The sequence below is a fragment of the Labeo rohita genome, chromosome 17 (assembly GCF_022985175.1).
Source record: "Labeo rohita strain BAU-BD-2019 chromosome 17, IGBB_LRoh.1.0, whole genome shotgun sequence".
In the NCBI taxonomy this organism is placed as follows: domain Eukaryota; kingdom Metazoa; phylum Chordata; class Actinopteri; order Cypriniformes; family Cyprinidae; genus Labeo; species Labeo rohita.
In genome coordinates, this window is record NC_066885.1 from 17235776 (window position 1) to 17258780 (window position 23005).

At 35.8% G+C, this 23005-nt stretch overlaps 1 protein-coding gene across 2 annotated transcripts in view; it reads left to right on the forward strand.

The window, feature by feature from the left end:
• Positions 1–23005, forward strand: part of larp1b (La ribonucleoprotein 1B) — a 38199-nt gene that overhangs the window by 5543 nt on the left and 9651 nt on the right. Inside the window, exons 2-10 of one of the 2 annotated variants that reach the window (XM_051133277.1) lie at positions 5359–5420; positions 6629–6688; positions 8743–8968; positions 11401–11523; positions 13890–14052; positions 18991–19135; positions 19220–19394; positions 19546–19784; positions 22110–22472. In XM_051133277.1, coding sequence (XP_050989234.1) covers positions 5359–5420; positions 6629–6688; positions 8743–8968; positions 11401–11523; positions 13890–14052; positions 18991–19135; positions 19220–19394; positions 19546–19784; positions 22110–22472 — 1556 coding nt within the window. The remainder of the gene's footprint in view (positions 1–5358; positions 5421–6628; positions 6689–8742; positions 8969–11400; positions 11524–13889; positions 14053–18990; positions 19136–19219; positions 19395–19545; positions 19785–22109; positions 22473–23005) is intronic. The other variant, XM_051133278.1, reaches the window with a different exon arrangement.

Below are 23005 nucleotides of genomic sequence, written 5' to 3' on the forward strand. Positions count from 1 at the left end.
TAAATGCTGCTCCACATAAACTGCGCGTTTACATTTACATATGTGGAGTGTCTCAAACTCTATCTCTGCATATTGTTATGAGTTTAGGTTTACTTTTACGTTCATCTGAGAACCCATTTCATCAGATTTGTAAGGTAAATCATTTATAAACCTAACAAATACAGGGCAATACATCAGTATCTTTCTAAATATGCTAACTGTTCATCACAATTTCAAAATAAAAGCTCAAACCCTCACTTTTTGATGTTCACATATTCAAGAAATTACAAGGGGCTGTAGCATTTCTGTCATAAAGAAATGGGCAAATATTAAAGATTAAATGGATGTTTGAATTAAATATCGTGTAGTCGATATTAAACAAGGATTAGGTTGCACAGTAAAGTGTAAAAGCAATTGTCACGCCGTTGGCTCTGTTGTTTATGATAGACAAGGCTTAATCATAGTCCCAAACTAAAATGTAAGTCTGAGCTGTTTCAACTAAAAAGAAATTTGCAGTGACTGATCTTAAATATGTCAGTGCCTTTGTTTAGTCTCTAATTGAACACTAGTAATTATTTTTCTAAGGCATGTTTATAAAAAATTACTTAAATATCCTAATTGAACTATGACCTAATCCTCGTTTAGTGTAAACCCTGTCTATGAAACCAGGCTGATGTATTTCAACCATTTTTTTTTCAATAAAACTATGATTACTTGCTTGGTTACATACTATATGCATGTGTACTCTGTACACTTATGTGTATATATAAATACACACACATATATGTATATATTTTTAAAATATTTGTATGTAAACACTTGTATATAATTTAGATTATATATAAATATAAATATTTAACATATAAATCTTAACATTTATTTTTCATAATATATACATGCATGTGTGTGTATTTATATATACATAATAAATATACACCGTACACACACATATAGTATGTAAACAAACTTATTTTGAATCGATTAATCACGACTAATCGTTTTACAACTCTACTTGCTCTTGATACTTTATTTGAACTATTATTGCCTCAATGCTACTATATATGTATTTTAAGCAGTTAAAGGCAATTGTTTGCTTAGGTCTGTTTTTATTACTACAAAAAGTTAGTTACAATTACCCGATTACTCGATTAATCGTAAACAACCGATTACTTGATTACCAAAATAATCATTAGTGACATCCCTAATGTACATTTATCTTTCAAATGATTATGGTAAGGTGTTTTTGAAAGAATACTCTTATGGTTAAGGCTGCTTTTGTTTGTTAGAAAATGCAACAAAAACAGTTTTATTGTGAATGTTTATTACAATTTAAAGTAACTGTTTTCTATTTTAATGTATTTTATGAATAAATAATTTATTCCTGTGAAATGCTTTTTAGTAGCCGTTACTCCAGTCTTTAGTGTCACATGATCTTTCAGAAATCATTCTAATATGGTGTTCAAGAATATTTTTTTAGAATTGTAAACATGGAAAAGCTTGATGAATACTTGGCAATTTTAAACAAATTAAGTTTAAACTTCTAGAAAATGGTATAAACGTTTTAAAAATGTTTGCTAAGCTTTTATTCAGTGGCGTAGTAATAGCCACCCAACTGGCTTTACTTAATGTTTGTGGCGTGACATTTTAGTGATTTAAATGATGGTTTGCATCAGATTAAGTTATTTAGCCTTAGGCAGTATTTACTGACAGAAAGGTGTCGGCGGGACAGTATCAGTAAGTTTGTATGTATGGTCACACCCCACACTGTCAGCAAGCGCCCAGTGCCTTATCATACAGGCCATCCTTTCAGTAATGATAAAGGACCCCGGACACTCCCAGGAATGGGCGTCCCTCTTTATTGCCTGTTTAATCCCGACAGCTTTTTTTTTTTTTAAGAGTAAAGAAATGTAAACCGGTTTTGTTGGCAACTACAACACAGTAGTGTTTGATTCTCCCAAAGGGAAAAAGCTGTTTGCGGTATTGCTGAAGAATAAAGCTGATTTGATGTGATAGTTTTAGGCCAAGAATGTCAATCTTAAATTGTTCACGATTGTTTCTCCACAACCACAAAGAATTTAAACACCTCCAATTGTGAAGCTCCTGATGTTGCAATGAACGGGAAGTCACGTATACGGTTGTGTGCTAAGTGAACGTTCTTGTCTTTTAAATAAGTTAGGCTAGACTACACCAAAATTAATGCTGTTAGCATTATCATCGTATTCCTTTAAAAAACGCTGTTTATATCTTCTGGTTTGACTCTGTAGATCTGTTATTATGGTGGGGGCAGTTAGTCAGGACGTGGCCGAACGCTTTGTTGGTAGTGTGAACAGTGGCACAAATACCCATAGGGGCCGTGTCATTGTGTTGGGGGGGATTTGAATACCACGGATGACTCCACTTTCACTAGCCCTCATAGAAATGTTGTTTGCTGCTCCATCTTGCAGAGGAAGTTAATGTTTTACACATGTGGATGCGTGACCTTGCTGTGCAGGTGCTGGCGTGTGGCTTTACAATCTAAGTGAAGCTGTTCCCAGATAATTGACCACGGCACTTAGTCCGTATTGACCTGCCACACTGGACGCACATAGAGAGAGAGTCATTTGTAGATTTTAAGGGCAGATCTGTGATACCCAGAGGATGAAAATTCAGTCGTCATTCATGAGTCACATGAATACAGAAATGCAGTCTTTATGGTCATACTTTGAGCTATTACTTAGCTAAAGTTTGTAGCCTGGAGGTGTTTTATAGAAAATCCAGGCACTGTGCTTATTTACACTACCAGTAAAAAGTTTTTGAACAGTAAGATGTTTTTTAAAGAAGGCTCTTCTGCGCACCAAGCCTGTTTTTATTTGATCCAAAATACAGCAAAAGTGATATTGTGAAATCATTTTACTATTTAAAATAACTGCTTTCTATTTGAATATGTTGTTTTCAATTTTCAGCATCATTACTCCAGACTTCAGTGTCACATGATCCTTCAGAAATCATTCTAATATGCTGATTTGCTGTTCAGAAAATGTTTTTTATTATTATTGATATTAATATTTAAGTCAGTTGAGTACATTTTATTCAGTAATCTATGATACCATTCAGAAGCTTAGGGGGTGATGGGTAATTTTGGGGGGTAAGAAATTATAGAAATTAATACTTTTATTTAGCAAGGATGCTTTAAATGAATCAAAAAATTATGATAAAGACATTTTATAATGTTACAAAAGATTTCTATTCTATATTCTATTTACTGAACTTTCTATTCATCAAAGAAACCTGAAAAACTTCTACTCGGTTGTTTACAACATAATAATAATATTAAATGTATTTTGAGGAGAAAATCAGAATATTAGAATGATTTCTGAAGGATCATGTGACTGGAGTAATGATGCTAAAAATTTAGCTTTGAAATCACAGGAAAAAATACATTTTAAAAGTATACGCAAATAGAAAGGAGTTATTTTAAATAGTAGTTTTTGCTGTACCTTGGATAAAAAAGCAGGCTTGGTGAACAGAAGAGATTTTTTTTTTTTTAAAAAACATAAAACATTTTGCTGTTCAAACAGTTTTGACTTCTAGAATATTTAACAGCCATTTCGAAATTATGTGTTGTGTGCCTTGCAAAAAGCCTGGAAAAAGGTGTTTTACCAAGTGTCATAAGGCATAGCTATGACATTGCACAAGTTTTTCCTGTTTGAAATTGTTTTAACAGGTGGTTACTGTACAGATGTGTGTGGAATATGTAGGAGTTGGTTTAATGTGTAAATGCCCTCAAAGAGTCATTATCAGTGTAGTTAAACTTAGAACATTCAGGTCATACTGCACGTGTCCACCGTCAGAGACGAAACTAGCTCCATATAGACCAAAAATCCAGAGTTCTTCCTCTGGAGGTGTGTACAGTGATGATCACTGTCTTCAGTATGTTCTGTGAATGAATGATTAATAAAGTCATTATCTAAATGCAAAAGTACTCTTAGGCTAACTGCGTTTCTGTATGGCTGGTTTGTTCATACCGTGTCAGCCATATGTAAAAAATATTGATTTGAACTTATTCTCATTTTTACGTAACGATAATGATTCTTAAATCGCAAGAATCGATTAGTCTAGCTTGTTTTTAGTTAATGAACTGAACATTGTAGCGAGCAGCCGATTCAATAAATCGCAGAAAGCTTTGTGCTTTGGTACTTTTGATATGAAACAAAGCCTCAGATTTAAAATTCTGTCCATTTGTTTAGGCCACACTATGTAAACAATAAATGCCCTTTTGGCGCTTTGTGGAGCGTCAGATCCCTGTAGCGCCTCAGATCGAGAAAAGCGACAGCGCGAAGCACATGTGAACTGATCATCTCCTTCACTTTATTATCCGTTTCAGCATGTAATAAATATGAATAAACCTCCGAAATTATGTTAAAAAAATAATACAATTTACCGAAATCCATATCCTGTCTCATGTAACCGCTCAACCACGCAAAGACGTCAACATAACAGCTTGTAAACAATGTCACGTACGAAAAGACATTTGGTGAGCATAAACTCATTAGTCCGCTAGAAAAATGACCTCTAGAGAGTGGCATTTTGCTAAATATATGCACCACATAACATGTTCATTATAATTTTTACTTTTTTTCAAAAGTTGAATTTGTTTGAGTAAATCTGTCAACTTTTATGACAGCCACCATTTGAACGTTTATATATCAAAAAATGATTTGGAGTAGAAATATAATTATGTAATTGTAGCTTTATTATTATAAAAACTTAACTGAGTGTAATTTAAGTGTTTGTATACAAATCAGTTCATTTTAACCTGACTTAACAGGTTTAGGAAAATTAAGTCACTAAGTAGTATTAAGTGATTTCGTATTGAGATGGTTTAATGAGATGTATTTATGTGGTGTTTTTTTGTGTGTGTGTGTGTGTGTGTGTGTGTGTGCAATTTATTGTTGAAGTGCGCTGATGCAGTTCCTGTATTTTGAGCCCAAGATGACTTTCCCTCTGGGACAATGAAGTATATCTTATCCTTAACAATATTATAGAAATGTAGTACAACTGACTCTTACATATATTTGACAGCATTAGTTGAGAGTTTTTTTTCCTTGAAAATTTGGCACGTACTATAGCTGATATATAATTGATATTGAATCAAATTGCAAGCTTGAGAATCAGAATCAAATCGAATTGTACAAATTTGTGTCAAAGCCCAGCTCTAATATGTAAGTGTGTGTGTGTGTGTTTTCTTTTCTTTTTAAGCATTCAGACATTTATCACAGTGGTTTACTAATATGGTTCTGCATTTATATAGCTTCTTAAATTTTTCTACATTTTGCAAATCTTTCTTTGTTACTTTACATCGAACATAATCACTGTCTTGTTTTTGTTCTGTGTCCACAGAACCCCCAAGTCCTACCAAAGTTGTCCGTGCCAGCAAACCCAGATCCAGGAAGACCAGTAAGGTAAGTCAGTTTTATGCAGCAAATCTTCAGCTGAGGCCATGTGACCGGCATTTATTTGTTTAATGGATACAAAACAATAAACGTTAATGCCTGCCATTAATTATAGATGCTGCATAAATCCATATGGGCAGATCATATTTTTTTTTCGGTCTTTTGTGTAAATCGACAGTTTTTTTTTTTTTTTTTTTTTTTGTTCAGTGTGTTTGTGCAACAGAGTCTAGTGCTTAGATGTCCTGGATCAGGGGTCAGCAGCAGCCAGTCATAGAGCAGCTTGGCTTGTGTTTGTATTTAAGTGGATATTTGTTCGTTCCGTTCAGTCTTTTGTGTGGGTGATAGTCAACAGAGAGTCAGCACATGAGTTTTTGACTTTTACCTCAGTGGGACATTCCAGAGAGAGCACATAGAAGGCTCAAATTCAGTCCTAATGGGGGCAGTAGTGCTGTCCCCATGACTGACTCCAAGGCATGTTAGTTTGTCTCCACTTACTCTCACGTACAACACTTGTACAGGTTCCCTTGTACATTCATGACCCCTAGCATGTAATTCTGGGTTCATCCCTCATGCATTTCAGTTTTTTTGGGTGCATTGTGACAAGTTTGGGTTGTTTTGACCAAACTTGTTAGTTCACATCACCATTTTAACTCCAAGGCACTGCCTTGCAAATTCGGTTTGTACCGTCTAGCTTTAGCATCTGGGACACCCAGGACCCATTTCAGGACGATAGTGGAATCCGATACGGCACTTGGAATTCTGGGTTGCTTCTCGGCTTGAGGAATGATTGACGTTCCTCCGGTAATAGAAGTTGAAATGATCTCTGAGAAAGGAACAGGCACACTTCCCCCACAGCGTCCAAATAATGTTTTATGTGTTAAATACTGACAAAGTTGTCGTGTAGGGTGGAAACTCAACTTGAGGAGTATTTGATGCACAGATGTCAGTAGAGTATACCAGCTGCCTTTCATAAATCATTCAAACTGGACGTTGAGAGAGCGTGCATTTGCACATTGCCTTTCAGTTGACAGTCATTAGGGAGTAATGTTGTTTCTTTTATTTTTCTGTTCAAATCAAAAAGCGGGTGTTTTAGTGCATTTCCCATTTATGTCCTAACACAGGAATTGGCTGTTGTAAAAATAGATCACGATGAAAGATGGGGACTTTCGATACAGATCTAACTCTTGTTTCTCTCTTTCCTTCACTCTCATTTGCAGTCAAGTGACTTCAGTGACATCACAAACTGGCCTACTCCTGGAGAAATCGCCAATAAGGAGGTAAGAAATACATTGCATTTCAGTGTAAATCTAGCTGTTTTGTATCGAATTTTGATCAGTTCTAGGCCTTTATTTTTTGATTTACATAATGAAAACTGTGACACATTAGTTAATTACCATGTGATTTTGATGTGGGACGTTATAATAATTAGTACAGTACGTCCAGCTTGAAACTGAAGAGCAGCTGTGTATGATTTCTACTGTTACAGATGGTCTCTTATTATTATTTCTGATTTTGATTTGCTACTTTAATTTTGGAAACCTGAATGCTGTATATGAGTAGATTTTAAAAATCACGGCAGTTTCTATAATACATTTTTGTTATGTCAAAATTTTATGAAGTAGAAATTGTGGAGAAAAAAAACAGTAATCATATCTCATTCATTCACTGGTTGTAAAAAAGTGAATCCTGAAATGCAGTTAGTTCTTGAAATGTCTGAAATTTTGGAATTTAGTTTATTTCATATATCACCCTGGAAGGTGGGTGTCTACAAGTTAAAAAGGTTTAGGAATAGTTTATCAAGAAAATATAACAAAATAAAGATTTTATGTATGTTTATATATTAATATAAATCCTGGCATTCTTCACACTCTTGTCATTTAGAATTTTTAGCCAATTTAGAACATCTTTTAGAGGAGCTGCTCTTTTCCGTACAACAAAAGTGGATTGTGACTTACAAGTAATGCTAGTTATGTAATCAGATTACTTTTTCAAGTAACTAGTGAAATACTTTTTCAAATAAGTAACGCAAGTTACTTTGTTTTCCTATTTATTCACTGACACTTTCCTGTCCCTATGTTGAGAAAAATTGGGAGTGAGATGCAGAGGCACTTCATTTAGCCTGAAGCTTATTCATTTCACTTTGGGTGTGAAAGGGCCTATACAGCTGCCAAATATATAACTTTTGAAAAAGTTACGCAAAAGTAACGTAATGCATTACTTTTCCATAATAAGTAACTAGATTAGTTACTTTTTATGGAGTGACACAACATTGTAATGCATTACTTTTAAAAGTAACTTTCCCCAACACTGTTCAAATCATATATTTTTAGTTTGCCTACATCAAGTGTCTTCAGAAGACTTGTACTATAGCACATAAATAACTTTTAATATACTTTTTTTGACCATCATTGTAAAGATCCCCATTGACTTTCATTGAGCAGCCTGGACATTGAACTTATCATCATCTTTGATGTTTTATTTAAGAAAAACAACAACTTTTCTTCCATGAAATGCCATGAGTAAATTAACTATGCCTTTAAGAGCATGTCTGTCTTTCTGCATATGTTTTTAGTGTTTAGGTCAGAGTTAAAGGGCCAGTTCACCCAAAACGTAAAATTCTGTCATTAATTACCCTCATGTCATTCCAAACCCGAAACACAAATTAAAATATTTTCGATGAAATCCAAAGGCGTTCTGACCCTGCATAGACAGCAACGCAGCTACCACGTTCAAGGTCCTGAAAGGTAGTAAAGACATCATTAAAATAGTCTGTGACATCATTGATTCAGCCATAATGTTATAAAGCTACAAGAATACTCTTTGTGCACAAAGAAAACAAAAATGTGTCAGTCTCTGCTGTGCATTCACAAGAGTACCACCGTCCATTTCTTTGTGCACAAAAAGTATTCTCATAGCTTCATAAAATTACGGTTGAACCATTGACGTCACGTGGACTATTTAAACTATATCCCTACTACCTTTCTGGACCTTGAACATGGTGGTTGCATTGCTGTCTATGCAGGGTCAGAAAGCTCTCGGATTTCATCAAAAATATCGTAATTCGTGTTCCGAAGATGATCTAAGGTCTGTCGGGTTTGGAGCGACATGAGGGTGTGAGTAATTAATAACAGAAATGTCATTTCTGTGTGAACTATCCCTTTAGGATCTATGAAATGAAACGTTTATCCTCTGAGTGTTCATTTCATATCACATGCCTTCAGACCTGTGGACGAAATGTATCTGTGTTGTTTTTCACTGACTGGACAGCTGGCTTCATTCTGCTAAGTTGTGGTTTAATTTACTAAGAGATTGATTTGATTGCGCTCCTCAGCAGCAGCAGAATGTGATAAACACGCAGGGGAGGAAAGTGACGTCCGGAAGGAGGGAGAGGAAGAAGGATCGTGTGGGGGAGAAGAGAGAGAAGGAGAGCGGAAGTGATGGGAGTGACAGTAAAGAGAATAGGGAGGCACAGTCGGATCCAATCACAGGACTTTCGAACGAGCAGGAGACGGAGGACGGAGAGGAAACGCACAGCAGTGCCCCCCGTAGGAGAGGAGGTGAGACAGATAACACTAACACAAACAGGCATTCACAGTTACGCTGTGTGTCCATATTTGATGTTCGTGGCTCTGTTAAAGGAGAAGTCCACTTCCAGAACAACAATTTACAGATAATCTACTAACCCCCTTGTCATCCAAGATGTTCATGTCTTTCTTTCTTCAGTCGTAAAGAAATTTTATTTTTTGAGGAAAACATTTCAGGATTTTTCTCCATATAATAGAGTGCTATAGTGCCCCAAGTTTGAACAGTTAGGGTATGTCGAAAAACTCCAATCGTTTTTTCTCCCTCAACTTCAAAAATCATTTTAAAATCATCCTACGTTGCTGCAGAATTTCTGACCCAGTCTTTGCAAAGTGAACATGCAAAGAAGATCAAACACCCTTAACACAAAAGGCAAAACCTCAATATAGGACAATTTTGAAGTTGAGGGAGAACATGAGATGGGAGTTTTTCAACATACCCTAACTGTCATAAACAAGAAAAAAAAAAATGGTTGGGAGGAGCAAGACAAGATGAGTGTTTGACAGTAAAAAGTATATAAATTGTATTATTTTCATGAAAATAACCAATCGTTTCGCTAGATAAGACCCTTCTTCCTCGGCTGGGATCGTTTACAACCGCATTTGGAATCGTTTGAAGCCGCATTTAAACTGCATTTTCGAAGTTCAAACTCGGGGCACCATAGAAGTCCACTATATGGAGAAAAATCCTGAAATGTTTTCCTCGAAAAACATAATTTCTTAACAACTGAAGAAAGAAGGAAAGTACATTATCTTTAAATTGTTGTTCTGGAAGTGGACTTCTCCTTTAAGAGTGGAATTCTAGCTGTGCAGTATACATTATGTGCTACCTCCAATTAAGATAGTATGCTACATCATGGACATGAGCTCAGAGCTGCTAAAAAGATAACTTGTTAGAAATAAATAGTTATTTTACAATTTTTATTAAACTATTTCTGTGTAAAAATGCGTTTAAGTTTTGGCAGTCTGATCAAATAATACACTATTTTCAATACTGTATGCTGTATACAATGTGCATACAACTCCATTCACAGTCCTTGAAGGTGTACAAATGGCAGTGGCTGTTGGGTTTCTTAGGGCATAAATGCAGGTGCATTTATTATCCATGATTAATTTATTCTGCAAGAGAGCACATCCGGTAATAGCAGGTTACAGTATGTGCAATAAAACAGCATTGCTGGGACTCAGATATAATTAGTTTCTTCTTATATCAGTGATCATTACATATTGACTGTAGTGATCATCTAGCCTGTAGATTGATTAATTGCTAATAAAGGAAACATCTTTTTATTAAGCAAGATTATAATCAATCTAATTTGTTTGCTGATGTGTTTTGATTAAAAAAACAACAACAACAATGTCATGTTAAGTGAACAGTCATATAGAGTTATGGGTAAGGGTCAAAGGTAATTGCCCATGTAACGTAAAACCCTGAATGGCTAAAAATGGCTTTTAAACATCTGTCCACTTTAGTGGATGTCATGAGCCAAATGATCAAACAAACTTGTCAAAAGTAGCTTACTCATTTCTTTAGATGATGGAAAAAAGTTTCGGAAACTGGAAAAATGACTTAGCGCCTTCATCACACTTACACAAACTCGAACATGATCGCACGTGTACCAGCAGCAACCTCCAGCTAAAAAGAGACTGAAAAGACAGACACTAAAGGAATTGAGAGCTTAGAAATTCCCATGATGCCTGGGCGGGTTCCATGCGCGTAAATGCTTTAAATCACACACGCGCATGTCTTAACACATACACACATGTGCACATAGTCACATACACATTTAGACACTCAGTATCCTTGAGATATTACACAATACTTATTACTTAATTAAATGGTTCCTTAATTGCTTCATAAATCTCAGATTATGTCTTTTTGGATGTTAGTGTGGGGTAATTTGCAATGAGTTATTGTCTAAATGTTATGGCAGGATACATGCAGGAGGATATAAGGCATTACTAAAAGCCCCTAGACTGGTTTTGGAAAGCTTCTTTCTCTTTCTGTTTGTTTCATTGCAACATATGGATATGAAGAGACAACACTGCTTTATATATCCAGTGTATACACTGAATTATTTTGCATGATTTTAAACAAATAAACATTGTGACGAATACTGAATATTAAAAATATTCTAGGTCACCAATCAAATAAGTAAATGTATGTTGTATGAAATCATATGAACTCCTTTGTACAGGCAGTCAGATGTTTTTGCTTTCATTGAATCTAAAGACTTTCAAATCATGCTGTGAAACATGATCATCAGGTTTTACACAAACTTGAGGTGTTTGTGCAGCTCAAGTGCTGCTGCCATTAAAACAATAGAGGGACACTAAATTGAAGCATTACTGTTTTACACAGTTAATTTGAGTTCTTATCTTGTCCTTTTCTTTTGTGTGTTCCTCAGGCTGGCGAAGGGAGAGAGATTTCTTTGATGACACAGCGAGCATTCGCAGCGAGGGCAGCAATGTCCGCGGAGGCCCCAGGGGCAGGGGCAAAGGTCGTGGCCGAGGCAGAGGTCGTGGACGAGGTAACCAATAAAAACATCCCTGAACAACCTAAACATCAATTCTTACAGTCAGACTATGTTTACAATGGTTTGTTAAAGAAGATATGTATATCTGAAGTGTGTTTTTGTGTCTTCATGATGTTCTAGTAAATAAAATGCACTAATTTTCCTTTCCTTGAAGAGTGTTCCATTGTTTTTGTATGTGTAAGGCAATATTAGAATTTCCCAGGGCTTGATATTAAGCTTGTCTCCAGGTACCTGTCTTTCAGACAAGTAAAAGCAAATAAAAATATAGCTGCAAGCAGCGATTACCAGGGTTCAAGCGCTTAAGGCATTTAAGCATATAAAGAAAAAGACATTACATATTATTTAGCAAGGCTGTACCCAAGTAAATCAATGATTAAATGATTTTTGACAAATCCAGGTAAATTACTTTAAAAATATGATGTTTTGTAACGTTTATAACTGTTATGGCTCCAGCTGTGACCCGATCCCCATAAAGCTTTGTATGCTTGTTTAGAATCACCTGTTGCATGTGCTCAGCAGTTTTCGTGAAGTTTTGAGTTTTCCTTTAGGCTTTATAGGATTTTGAGTAAATTTGGACAGTCCCTTTTCTAAACAACCCCAATATAGCTTTCCAAAGGGTAAATGTCAACATTTTTTGATAATTATTGGCTTAAAGAGTCCAGAGATTTGTACTGCAGTGTTTTTTTTTTCAGACTGAGTGAAAAATCCTAGGACTAGGTCGCAAAAGGTTTTTAACATCTTCTCAATCATTTAACAAACGATTTGATTGACAGCAGTGGTTCTACAGGCAAAGTTGTCCAGAATGACGAGCTCTCTCGTGTGTATGTGTGAAAAACTGCAACATGCAATCTTTTATGTCCTTGAAAAATGTGGTATTGCCCCCCAGTGGTTGATTTCTTTCAAATTTCTCTCAGACCTTTTGGCTGCAAGTCAAACAGGCCCACCAAGTTTAGTTCCTATCGGCCTCCGTTAACATTGTTTAACAGGTGCTCAAATATTCGGTGGCCAATGGCAGTCTTGTTTTTTGAGATATGCAAATGTCTCTGTAGACACTTGTGGCACTCTGGACCAAGACCGTGCACACCAATTTTCTTGTTGATAGGACGAACGGTTGCGCAGTTATAACCATTTTTATGTTTTTTCCCCTCTTATAGCACCACTAAGTGGCCAAGCTCCGCAAATTATTATTTAGTAATTTTTTTTTTCTCCTGTGGCCTCAGATTGAGTGTTTTGATTTTGGCTTTATCTTTAGATATTTTACTCTATTCAGGAATTATAGGCATTTTACTAAAAGTGGCCTTACCCTTTTCGAAAGTTTTGGCGCCCTTTTGCGGATGTGAGTCAGAAGTTCAACTTCTTTTTTTTTTTTTTTTTTTTAATAGTTATTGATATTCACTCTCCAGAGAATCTTTCTGCACTGGTTTTGTTCCGATCAGGTGAAAAACCTAGGACTAGTTTGCAAAAGTAGGTTTTCCCAAAAATGCGAAAATTTCGCCAGGCTCACGATTGAATCTGAGGCATGTGTTTTGTCCCGCGTGAACCAAGGATTCCACTGACAAGACACTTAAGCCTGCGACTGACAATTTAGGAGTTATGTGCGATTTCGTACTTTTGATCGCTGTAGCGCCACCCCATCAGGATGATTGGGGCGAGCCTTAGTCACGTTGTAGGCGGTGTGAGTACTACTATCCCTCCAAGTTTCAAGTCTTTACGAATTGCGGTATGGTCTGCACGATCAGTTTCTAACAATTTCAATAGGGTTTTTGTGCTACGTGCTTGAACCCCTAAAAAATAAGTTAAAAGCTATTAGAATCATATTCACCTTAAAGGGATAGTTCGCCCAAAAATGAAAATTCTGTTATTAATTACTCACACTCATGTTGTTCCAAACCCATAAGAGCTTCGTTTATCTTCGGAACACAAATTAAGATTTTTCTGATGAAATCCGAGAGCTTTCTGACCCTGCATAAACGGCAATGCAACTGACACATTCAAGGCCCAGAAAGGTAGTAAGGACATCATTAAAATAGTGTGCATTCACGAGCCTTACTTATTTAATCAGAATATGCAGATGATGAAGAGAGAGATGCATCGTGGTACTCTCGTGAGCGCACGTCGAAGACTGACACGGAAGAGAAGAAATTGTTGAATAAAGTCATTTTTTTTGTTTTCTTGTATCCTGTAGCTTCATAAAATTAAGGTTGAACCACTGATGTAACATGGACTATTTTAACAATGTCATTACTACCTTTCTGGCCTTTGAACATGGTAGTTTTAGGGTTTAAGTTTCACTTATTCAGTGTCAAGTATATTTAGAAATGCACATCATGTAATAACTAATATCATCTCTCTGTCTCCAGGTCGATATGACTACTCCCACAGTTACCGGGACTCGTACCTGGACGGGTCCACAGTTCCAGCTGAGTTTGGCACTAACATGGTCTATTACTATGACGACGGTAATCGCGTGCAGATGTATACGATTGAGGAGAATTTGCTTAAAGAATACATCAAACGCCAAATGTAAGTTAAGTCTCTCTTCTCTTTGAATTTATGCAAAATACAGCACTTGGTTTACCTTTCCAGCTCTCCAGATTTCAGTTTACACCATGGTTTCTTTGTATTGGTCATATCACAACAAATTTAAGGGTTTGTGCTTTCTGTAGCTTAGTAAAATAAACTAAGCAGTCCACACATGGTCATTATTTTCTCAGCATTTCACACATTACCGCCAGTAGGGGGAGCAGCTGCAGCATTGGCCAGACTGGCACTGCTTGTCTGTGTGTGTCCTTAATTTAGCTCGTCTGCCTTATGGATGATGGGGAAGGGGTCAGATGATCTGGGTCAGAGAGATTAAGACAGAGGACACTGGGTGTGTGTGTGTTTCCTAGTTAGTCATAAATTATGACTTTTGCATTTCATCTGGAAATGAAAATGTGTATCAGTGTGCATAGTTAAAGTGCGTGTCTTACCCAGCATGAGGTTATTGTTTGTGTGCGTTCGTTCTTACCTATGTAATCTTATTCAGAGTTCATCCAAGCTTACTGCACTCAACACTCTGATCATAACGAGCTGAGAATCCAGGGAGCGCACACACACACACACACACACACACACTGGCTGTTTAACACTGATCTGAAGCCTGTCTTTCAAAAACAGTTAAAGGAGAAGTCCACTTCCAAAACAAAGATTCACATATAATGTGCTCACCCCATTGTCTTCCATGTCTTTCTTTCTTCAGTCGTAAAGAAATTGTTTTTTTGAGGAAAACATTTGAGCATTTTTCTCCATATAATGGACTGGTATGGTGCCCCGAACTTCCAAAATACAGTTTAAAGGCGGCTTCAAACGATGACAACTGCATTGGGATCGTTTGAAGCCGCATTTAAACTGGATTTTGGAAGTTCAAAATCGGGGCACCATAGCAGTCCATTATATAAAGAAAAATACTGAAATGTTTTCCTTAAACTATTTCTTTACGACTGAAGAAAGAAAGACATCTTGGATGACAATGGGGTGAGCACATAATATATGAATCTTTGTTTTGGAAGTGGACTTCTCCTTTAAGATCAGTGCTTACTGATGGAAAACTGTTGACAGATCAGTAGGGACGTAACGATATTATCGTGGTCACACGACGATATGAAACGACATAGGCCTTCTGGGCAAAAAGTGTAGATTTTAAAAATATTCTAACACAAAAGGTCTTTCAAGTTGTGTTTTGGGCCATTATGTTTTGGCACAGTATCTGTCAAATGAACTAAAACCGAAAGCACTTTATTGCAAAGACTCGCTTCGTGTTTTAAAGGGAAGCGCGCACTTCGTTCAGGCGATCAGCTCGTGATCTGTGTTTCTGCGCGTCAGAACGGCTCCGTTCACAGTGGATAAATGCATTAAACTCGTTTATTGCATATGCTGTGAGTTTAGCGCATGTTTGGGAACGCAACGACCACCAGTTATGCTTTATTTTCGCGGCAGATGATTACAGTGTTTTACTAGACTTGTAAGGAGACGTGTTTTTGTAACCCCAAGCCTGTTTTCACTAAAGCTGGAGTTTTCCGTCAAAATAAAAGCTTAAAGGTGAGGTATGAATTGCTGACAACTAGCGGTTTAAATGGCCAATGTTACTGCAGTCCAAATTCAAAATATCTCTTTCAAGTGTAGAAATTAGGAAAAAAAATTGTAATTTCCCTACTGTAGTGTAAAGCAAAAATATACCTATGAAATACTCATTTTCATTTATTTTACAGTGCAAATGTTTTACAGTGTATGTCTATTAATGTCATAGGAATAACAATAATATAAAATTATTATTATTATTATTATTATTATTATCTAATTTGTTTGGCTTCTAAAACACCAGTGTAAATGTAATTTAGACTGAGACAGTATATCACAGCCAAAAAGAGGGTTGAGTCCCCTTTAAAGTTCAGATCAATTAAATTCACTGACTTTTTTCTGGCTTAAGTTTTCTTAGTTTAAAAACATGGGTTGGAGCTTTTAATTTCAATCTCTTAAAATTCATTAGATAGAGGAATTTTAAACTTTAAAATGTACCCCCCCCGCCCCTTTTTGTTAAACATCACAATAAATATCGCAATTAATTTTGTGAGATTTTGATATTGTTACATCCCTGCAGATCAGTAAAAAAAGAATCTTCCTGTGCAGAGATTTTGCTGGGGCTTCTTCACTGTTTGTGGGAAAATGAGGTTGAACAGAGAAAAAGGTCAAATTTCACATAACAGAATATGTTAAACCACAAAGAAGTTTTTGTATTTAATCAAAGAGTCACAGTTGCTTCCCTAGTGACTTCAACTTTCACTTCTTAAAGGGATAGTTGACAAAAAATGCAAATTACCCAATGATTTACTCACCCTTAAGCCATCCTTGGTGTGTTTTCATGTTTGGATGAACTGTCCCTTTAACTGTTAATTCAATTTGATGTTGCTTCATAATAGTATTGCATAAGACTTACATAAAATAGTATAGTAAAAGTTCAGCATGTGCTGTTTGGTTGGCTCATTGCTGAAGCTTTGTTTTTAATGTTGTGTCTTGGATGTTTTTGGGGCATCTCAGAGTGTATTATTTATCCAGCTAATTCTGTATCTTTTTATTTTTAACATCTTTTGTTTATTTGAAAAAAGATATGTCTCCATTTGGCAAGTTTCTAGCTGTTCTCCTCACACCCAAACATAGCAGTGAGTGAAACTTGCTCAGCACCTCCACTGAAACTCCTCATAATCATTTGCAGTATGGCACATGGGGCGTCTCGACCTCGGCTGACTAAGGCTGCTGGAATGTGAGGTGTGTTCTGGGTGGAGGCCGCAGTGTTCTTCCCAGAGCACTTCTGCTTCTGACAGGGGTTCAGTGAATGTTCATGTATTTTGAACATTAAGGAGGCTTATGATTGGTTGATGTATATCATCGGTCATGCCTCTCAAGTTCCACGTTCAGTTGCCTCATCTGGGGACTTTGTAGGAACTTGCATGTGATGTGTTAGCAGAAATGTAATCAAATCTTTTCCTAACTGCTTATTCACAAAAGCTCCTAATAGATTACCATACAATATTTAAATCTGAAATTCAGCAGTGATAGTGGAGGTCTGGTCTGCAGTTTGGTCTCACTGCACCTGGTCTCACTGGAATCCTGCCAGAGGCTCTGTGCCGTCTGCTGTGGGACTGCTGTGTTCCTCACCTTGCACAATACACAATACCCAGAGGACAGAGATGGAAAGAGAAGCAGTGCTGATCTGTGAATGCATGTGTTGCTGGAAAAAGAGAGGGAGGGAGGGAGGGATGTGAGATTTGTCTTTTATACCCATGACGTCCAGTCAGAATCTGTCTTTGCACATATATAACAGTGTAAAAGTTCAGCTGCAATGCAGCAGTTAAACGAACAAGACTGTAATACCCAGCTGCTCTTGGATGTGTCTACATGTGTTTTGCACTACAATGAATATTTTAAATAATTTCATTAATGGACATTTAAAAAAAAAAAAAAAAAACAGTTTTCCAAGAGCTTATTATAGCTGTATTGCTTTATATTGTTGTGTAAACCTATTGTTAAATTATTGCAAATAATTGTATTTATTTATTAGTTATTATTAGTTTCTATTACAAGTTGCTATTACAATACAAATACACTGTAAGACTTTGCCTTACAGATAAAGTGTGGTCTAAAAGTCTGGCATTTGTTTTTTTTTTTTCAATCTAGCCTTTTAGGAGTTTGAAAATTACACAGATTAATTTTTTTGTTGTTGTTGTTTGTTGTTCATGTAGCTTATGTGCTACTGTCATTAAAAGTGAAATATGAAATTCTAAGATACTCTGAAATATAAATTTTTCAATTTAATATATCACTTGATTTGTCAGTAATATAATTTATATAATCTTTCGAAAAGATTTATATTTTGAATAAATACGGTTCTTTTTAACTTTATTCATCAAAGAATCCTGAAAAAAAAAAAAAAAAAAAAAAAAAAAAACATGGTTCACAGTTTCCAAAAAATATTTGGCAGCACAACTGTTGCCAACATAGATCATTCTAATAATAAATCAGCATATTAGAATGATTTCTAAAGTGACACTGAAGACTGGAATAATGGCTGATTTAAAAATTCAGTATTACATCACAGGAATAAATTGTATTTTAAAATATTTTCAAATAGAAACCATTATTTTGTTGCAATAACATTTTGCAATATTACTGCTTTTTTCTATATTTTTGATCAAATAAATACAGCCTTGATAAGCATAATAGACTCATGACAACATGACAAGTCTTACTGATTTCAAACTTTTGAACAGCAGTGTATTAGAAAAATGCACAATTTGCTCTAGTGGTCTCAGACCTTTGGTCTTTATTTTATTGACTCTTTTTTACAATCTGTTTTCTTGTTTGTTGTCTCTTTATAGTTTTATACACATTAAATGTGAATTGCGTACAGATATGCATGCAACAAATAAAACTATTAAATTAACCTCTACAAGTATATTTGTATGTACTTCAGGGGTATTATAATCTGTTTTTATTTCCGTATATCTGTATTTTTATGTATGTATATAAGTACATGTATATATATATATATATATATATGTATATATATATATATATATGTATATATGTATATATGTATATATATATATATATATATATATATATATATATATATATATATATATATATATATATATATATATATACATATACATATACATATACATATATAAATATATGTATGTATAATATATGTATGTATAAAGTATAAAGTACACAGCTTTAAATATGTGGTGTGTATGTAATTATATCCAAGTTGTAATTATATCTTAATTGCGTGCATATGACATGCAGCAGTTATTTTTGTAGTCCGTATTTAAATACACAGTAATTAGAGGCAGCAAATGTGAAGCTATGCTGTTTAAATATTTTAGAGTTTTCAGATGGCTGTTTGTTTGTTTTTAGTGAATACTACTTCAGTCTCCCAAACTTGGAGCGTGACTTCTTCCTGCGGAGGAAGATGGATTCAAAAGGCTTTTTGCCCATCTCTCTGATCGCCAGTTTCCACAGAGTCCAGGCCCTCACCACCGATATCAACCTCATTAAGGAGGTGACTACTGACCCTTCACATCTGCTCTACTAGAGATTATCATCTTTAGGCTGTGTTACATGTTGTGTTTATGTGTCTGAGCAGGCAGTAAAGAACAGTGAAGTCGTGGAGCTTGTTGATGAGCAGATCCGTAGGAAAGAAGAACCCGAGCATTGGCCCATCCCGGGTCCCCCTGTGGACTCCCCACGCACAGATTTTTCCCAGCTCATTCATTGCCCCGAGTTCGTCCCAGGACAGACGTTCACCTCCCTCAGCACAGGTTCTGATGTGTTTTACTCTTTAGCTTTTTTTTATTATACTTGTGATTTGTTTTGCAGTGTTGCTTCAAATTGTACTGTCATCTTGCTTGATCCTGAAAATAGCAACCCTGACTCACTTGTTTGCAATCTCTCTCTCTACATGTGCCACAGTGTCGTCCTCCCCAGTCAGTCAGCACATAGATGAACCCGCACTGGTAAATGGCCAAACTAGTGATGACACAGACGCAGCCAAACCTCAGTCCAAAGAATCCTCTCCGTTAGACTCAAAAAGAAGCTCTAGTGAGGATGGGAATACGCCTAAAGAGCGGTCCAGCAGTCTCTCTGATCCAGACGCCCAGCCGTGGATACAGGTGGAAAAACGACACAGAAACTCCTCTGGAAAAAATAAGGTACTTCCGGATCCCGTCCTAGTCTAGTGATATGTCACAGTGTTTTGTAGGAATGCATTAAATTCTGATCATTATCACAACAGTTGTTTTTATATAACGGCATTAAAATTAAATACATTTTGTCTAAAAAAAAAAAAGCATAACAAAATAAAACCTGTCATTTTAAATGTTACAAGCGGGGTCGGAAATGAACAAGGGCTTGTGGCAAAAATGGCATGAAAATTAACTAAAACACCCCATAAATTCAAGCCAACAGTGCAAAAAATGCTCCTGTGCAAAAAACAGTGCATTATGGTTGTCACAATTAAAATGAAACGTGAAAATGAAAGAAGTGACAATTCACAGAATTACATTTAGATTCCCTCACACTGCATCACATTGCTTTTGCTCGCTGTTTTGTGCAGTGTTGAGCCTTACAACCAATCAAACGCATCTCTGTTGAACTTAGGAATACATTGGCCAATCAGAGGCGGTTAGAATAGTCAGCGCTGAAAACACTGGAGCTGTGATGAGAGCGCACGCTTATGAATTCCCTCATCATAAACGACACAGTTCAGATACAACGTAAATTAAAGATTAATTTCATAGCTTCGGTGAATATAACAGGAGTTTTTGCATAACTTGTGCTAGACTAGGCTAAAGTCATGGAATGACATGTTTGTCTGTGAAGCCAGAATGTGACGTGCCAAAAACTACACAAAAAAGCTTTTCTATATCAATATTAATAATCATTATTACAATATAAAGATAATAATCTACAATAATGATTTTTTTTCTCATAATATTGCAGCCCTGTGAGCTCCTGTTTTTTTTTTTTAAACGTTAATTAAGATTTTAAATGTTAATTTTAAACAGTCTGTTGTTATTGATGAAATACAGATTAAAGTAATTGGGTAAATTTAAGTGTTTGACATTAAAGACATCATAGTATAGTGATTATAATAATAAGGTGATTTATAAAATTTGCCCTCATGAATGTAAAAAAAACATGGAAAAAAATAATGGAAAAGGTCATTTCTGACCCTGGCTACAGGTAGATTTATCCATCACAACATTATAATGTACAGTATTGAAATTGGATATTCAGTTATAGATTGGGTAAAGATTATATCTTAACAGTGTTTTTAAATTGCTTTTTTAAAAGATTAACTTTAAGTGAGTGTTAGATGACCACAGCGATAATCTAAATGAAAAACTATGAAAAATGAGCATGAACAATTAAATTTACACTACCATTCAAAAGTCCATTTGAGGTCAGTACAATTTTTTTTTTTTTATGTTTTTGAAAGAAAAGTATGCACACCAAGGCTGTAAAGAAATAAACAGTAATATTGTAAAATATTGCTAACATTTAAAGTAACTGTTTTCTTTTTTACTATGTTTTGAAATGTATTTTATTCCTGTGATCTTCAAAAATTACTCCAATATGAAAACAGTCGTTATGCTTAATATTTGTGTAGAAGCCAAGATGCATTTTTTTTTTCAGGATTCTTTGAAAAGAAAGTGTAAACGTACAGCATTTGTTTGAAATGGTAATATTTTGTAACATATAAAAAAATGTATTTACTGTCACTTTTGATCAATTTAACGCACACTTGCTGATCGTTAGTAAAAATACAGTTGTTCATTGTTAGTTCATGTTAGTTCAAAGTGCATTAACTAATGTTAACAAACACAACTTGTTTTAATAATTGCATTAGTAAATGCTGAAACTAACATTAACTAAGATTAATAAATCCTGTAGAAGTATTGTTCATTCTTAGTTCATGTTAACTAATGTAGTTAACTAATGTTAACTAATGAACCTTATTGTAAAGTATTACCAAAAAAATATTGCTGCCTTCGAACAGTAGTGTACAAAATGAATAAATGAAAATGTCTCCCAATAACTGATATGCAGCGCATGAAGCAAAATAATAGGGATGCAAAATACCCTGGTACCAGTCAATTTGAAAAAAAATAAATAAATAAAAAATCTCACATTTCTGTGTTTGTTCATAACTCATGAGTCTGCTTGAGCATTTTAATCACACTTTTTCCTTTTCCTCCTCCATATTTCTTCATCCATCACTTCCTCTCTCCATTATTCCATCTCCTGTCCTGTGGGTGTGCAGACCTCAGTAACTCCTCTTCCTCCTAGCCCTCCTTCATCTCCTCCTCCTCCTTCTTCTCCTCCTCCTCCTCCTCCTCCTCCTTCTTCCCCTCCTCCTCTTCTTGAGTTATCCCCATCTGCAGTTGAGTATCCCCCCGCTTTCTGTGTTTTCTGCTTGCACGATTTTTTTCATAATTATTATATCAATAAGATATGTTTTGTGTTTGCTTCAGGAACGTATAGAACTGGTTCAGTCCAGCCCAAAGCAGCAGCCTGAGGCTGACCAGGAGGAGCTGGACTTCCTGTTTGATGAAGAAATGGAACGACTCACAGCGCCTCGCAAGAACACCTTCACTGATTGGTCAGATGACGATTCGGATGATGAACTTGACGACCGAGACGTAAACAAGATCCTGATTGTTACTCAAACCCCGCCTCACCTGCGAAAACACCCTGGGGGTGATCGGACGGGGAACCACGTGTCACGTGCCAAAATTACAGCCGACCTTGCCAAAGCCATTAACGATGGATTGTTCTACTATGAACAGGATCTTTGGACACAGGAAGAAGGGCAGCAAGAATTAGCCAATGCCAAGGTGAGAATGGTTGAGCTTTTTTTTTTAAGTGGAATTGCTGTTTCTTCTTCTGCTTCCCCAAAATGAATTACTTTTTTGAGGGCCTAAACGTGCTCGAAAACTCGAAACTTTAAACGCGTGCCAAAAGTGGTGAAATTTTACATCTGATGTGGGTTTCAGAAATGGCCGTGGCAAAATGGCTCGATAGCGGCATCTATAAATTTCAACGACGTGCCCCTCGAGCTGTGTTTCACATACATGTACGAAATTCGGTAGACACATGTAACACACCAATACCTACAAAAAAAAAACAACCTGTACAAAGTCCGAAACTCAATAGGAAGTCTGTTATTTTTCATTTTCTCTGGAAGTTTTGTGCCTTTTTTGCCATTTTCAAGTGTTGTATTGTAAAAAAAAAAAAAAAAAAAAAAAAAAAAAACTCCTTTGAAACAGATCAACACCTAATTTGGTCAGTGTAATCTAAAGCCCTTTGTGATGTTAAATTGTGAAGATCTTGAGTTTTTGTTAAAGGGTGTGTCCATGGCAGCCTGTCA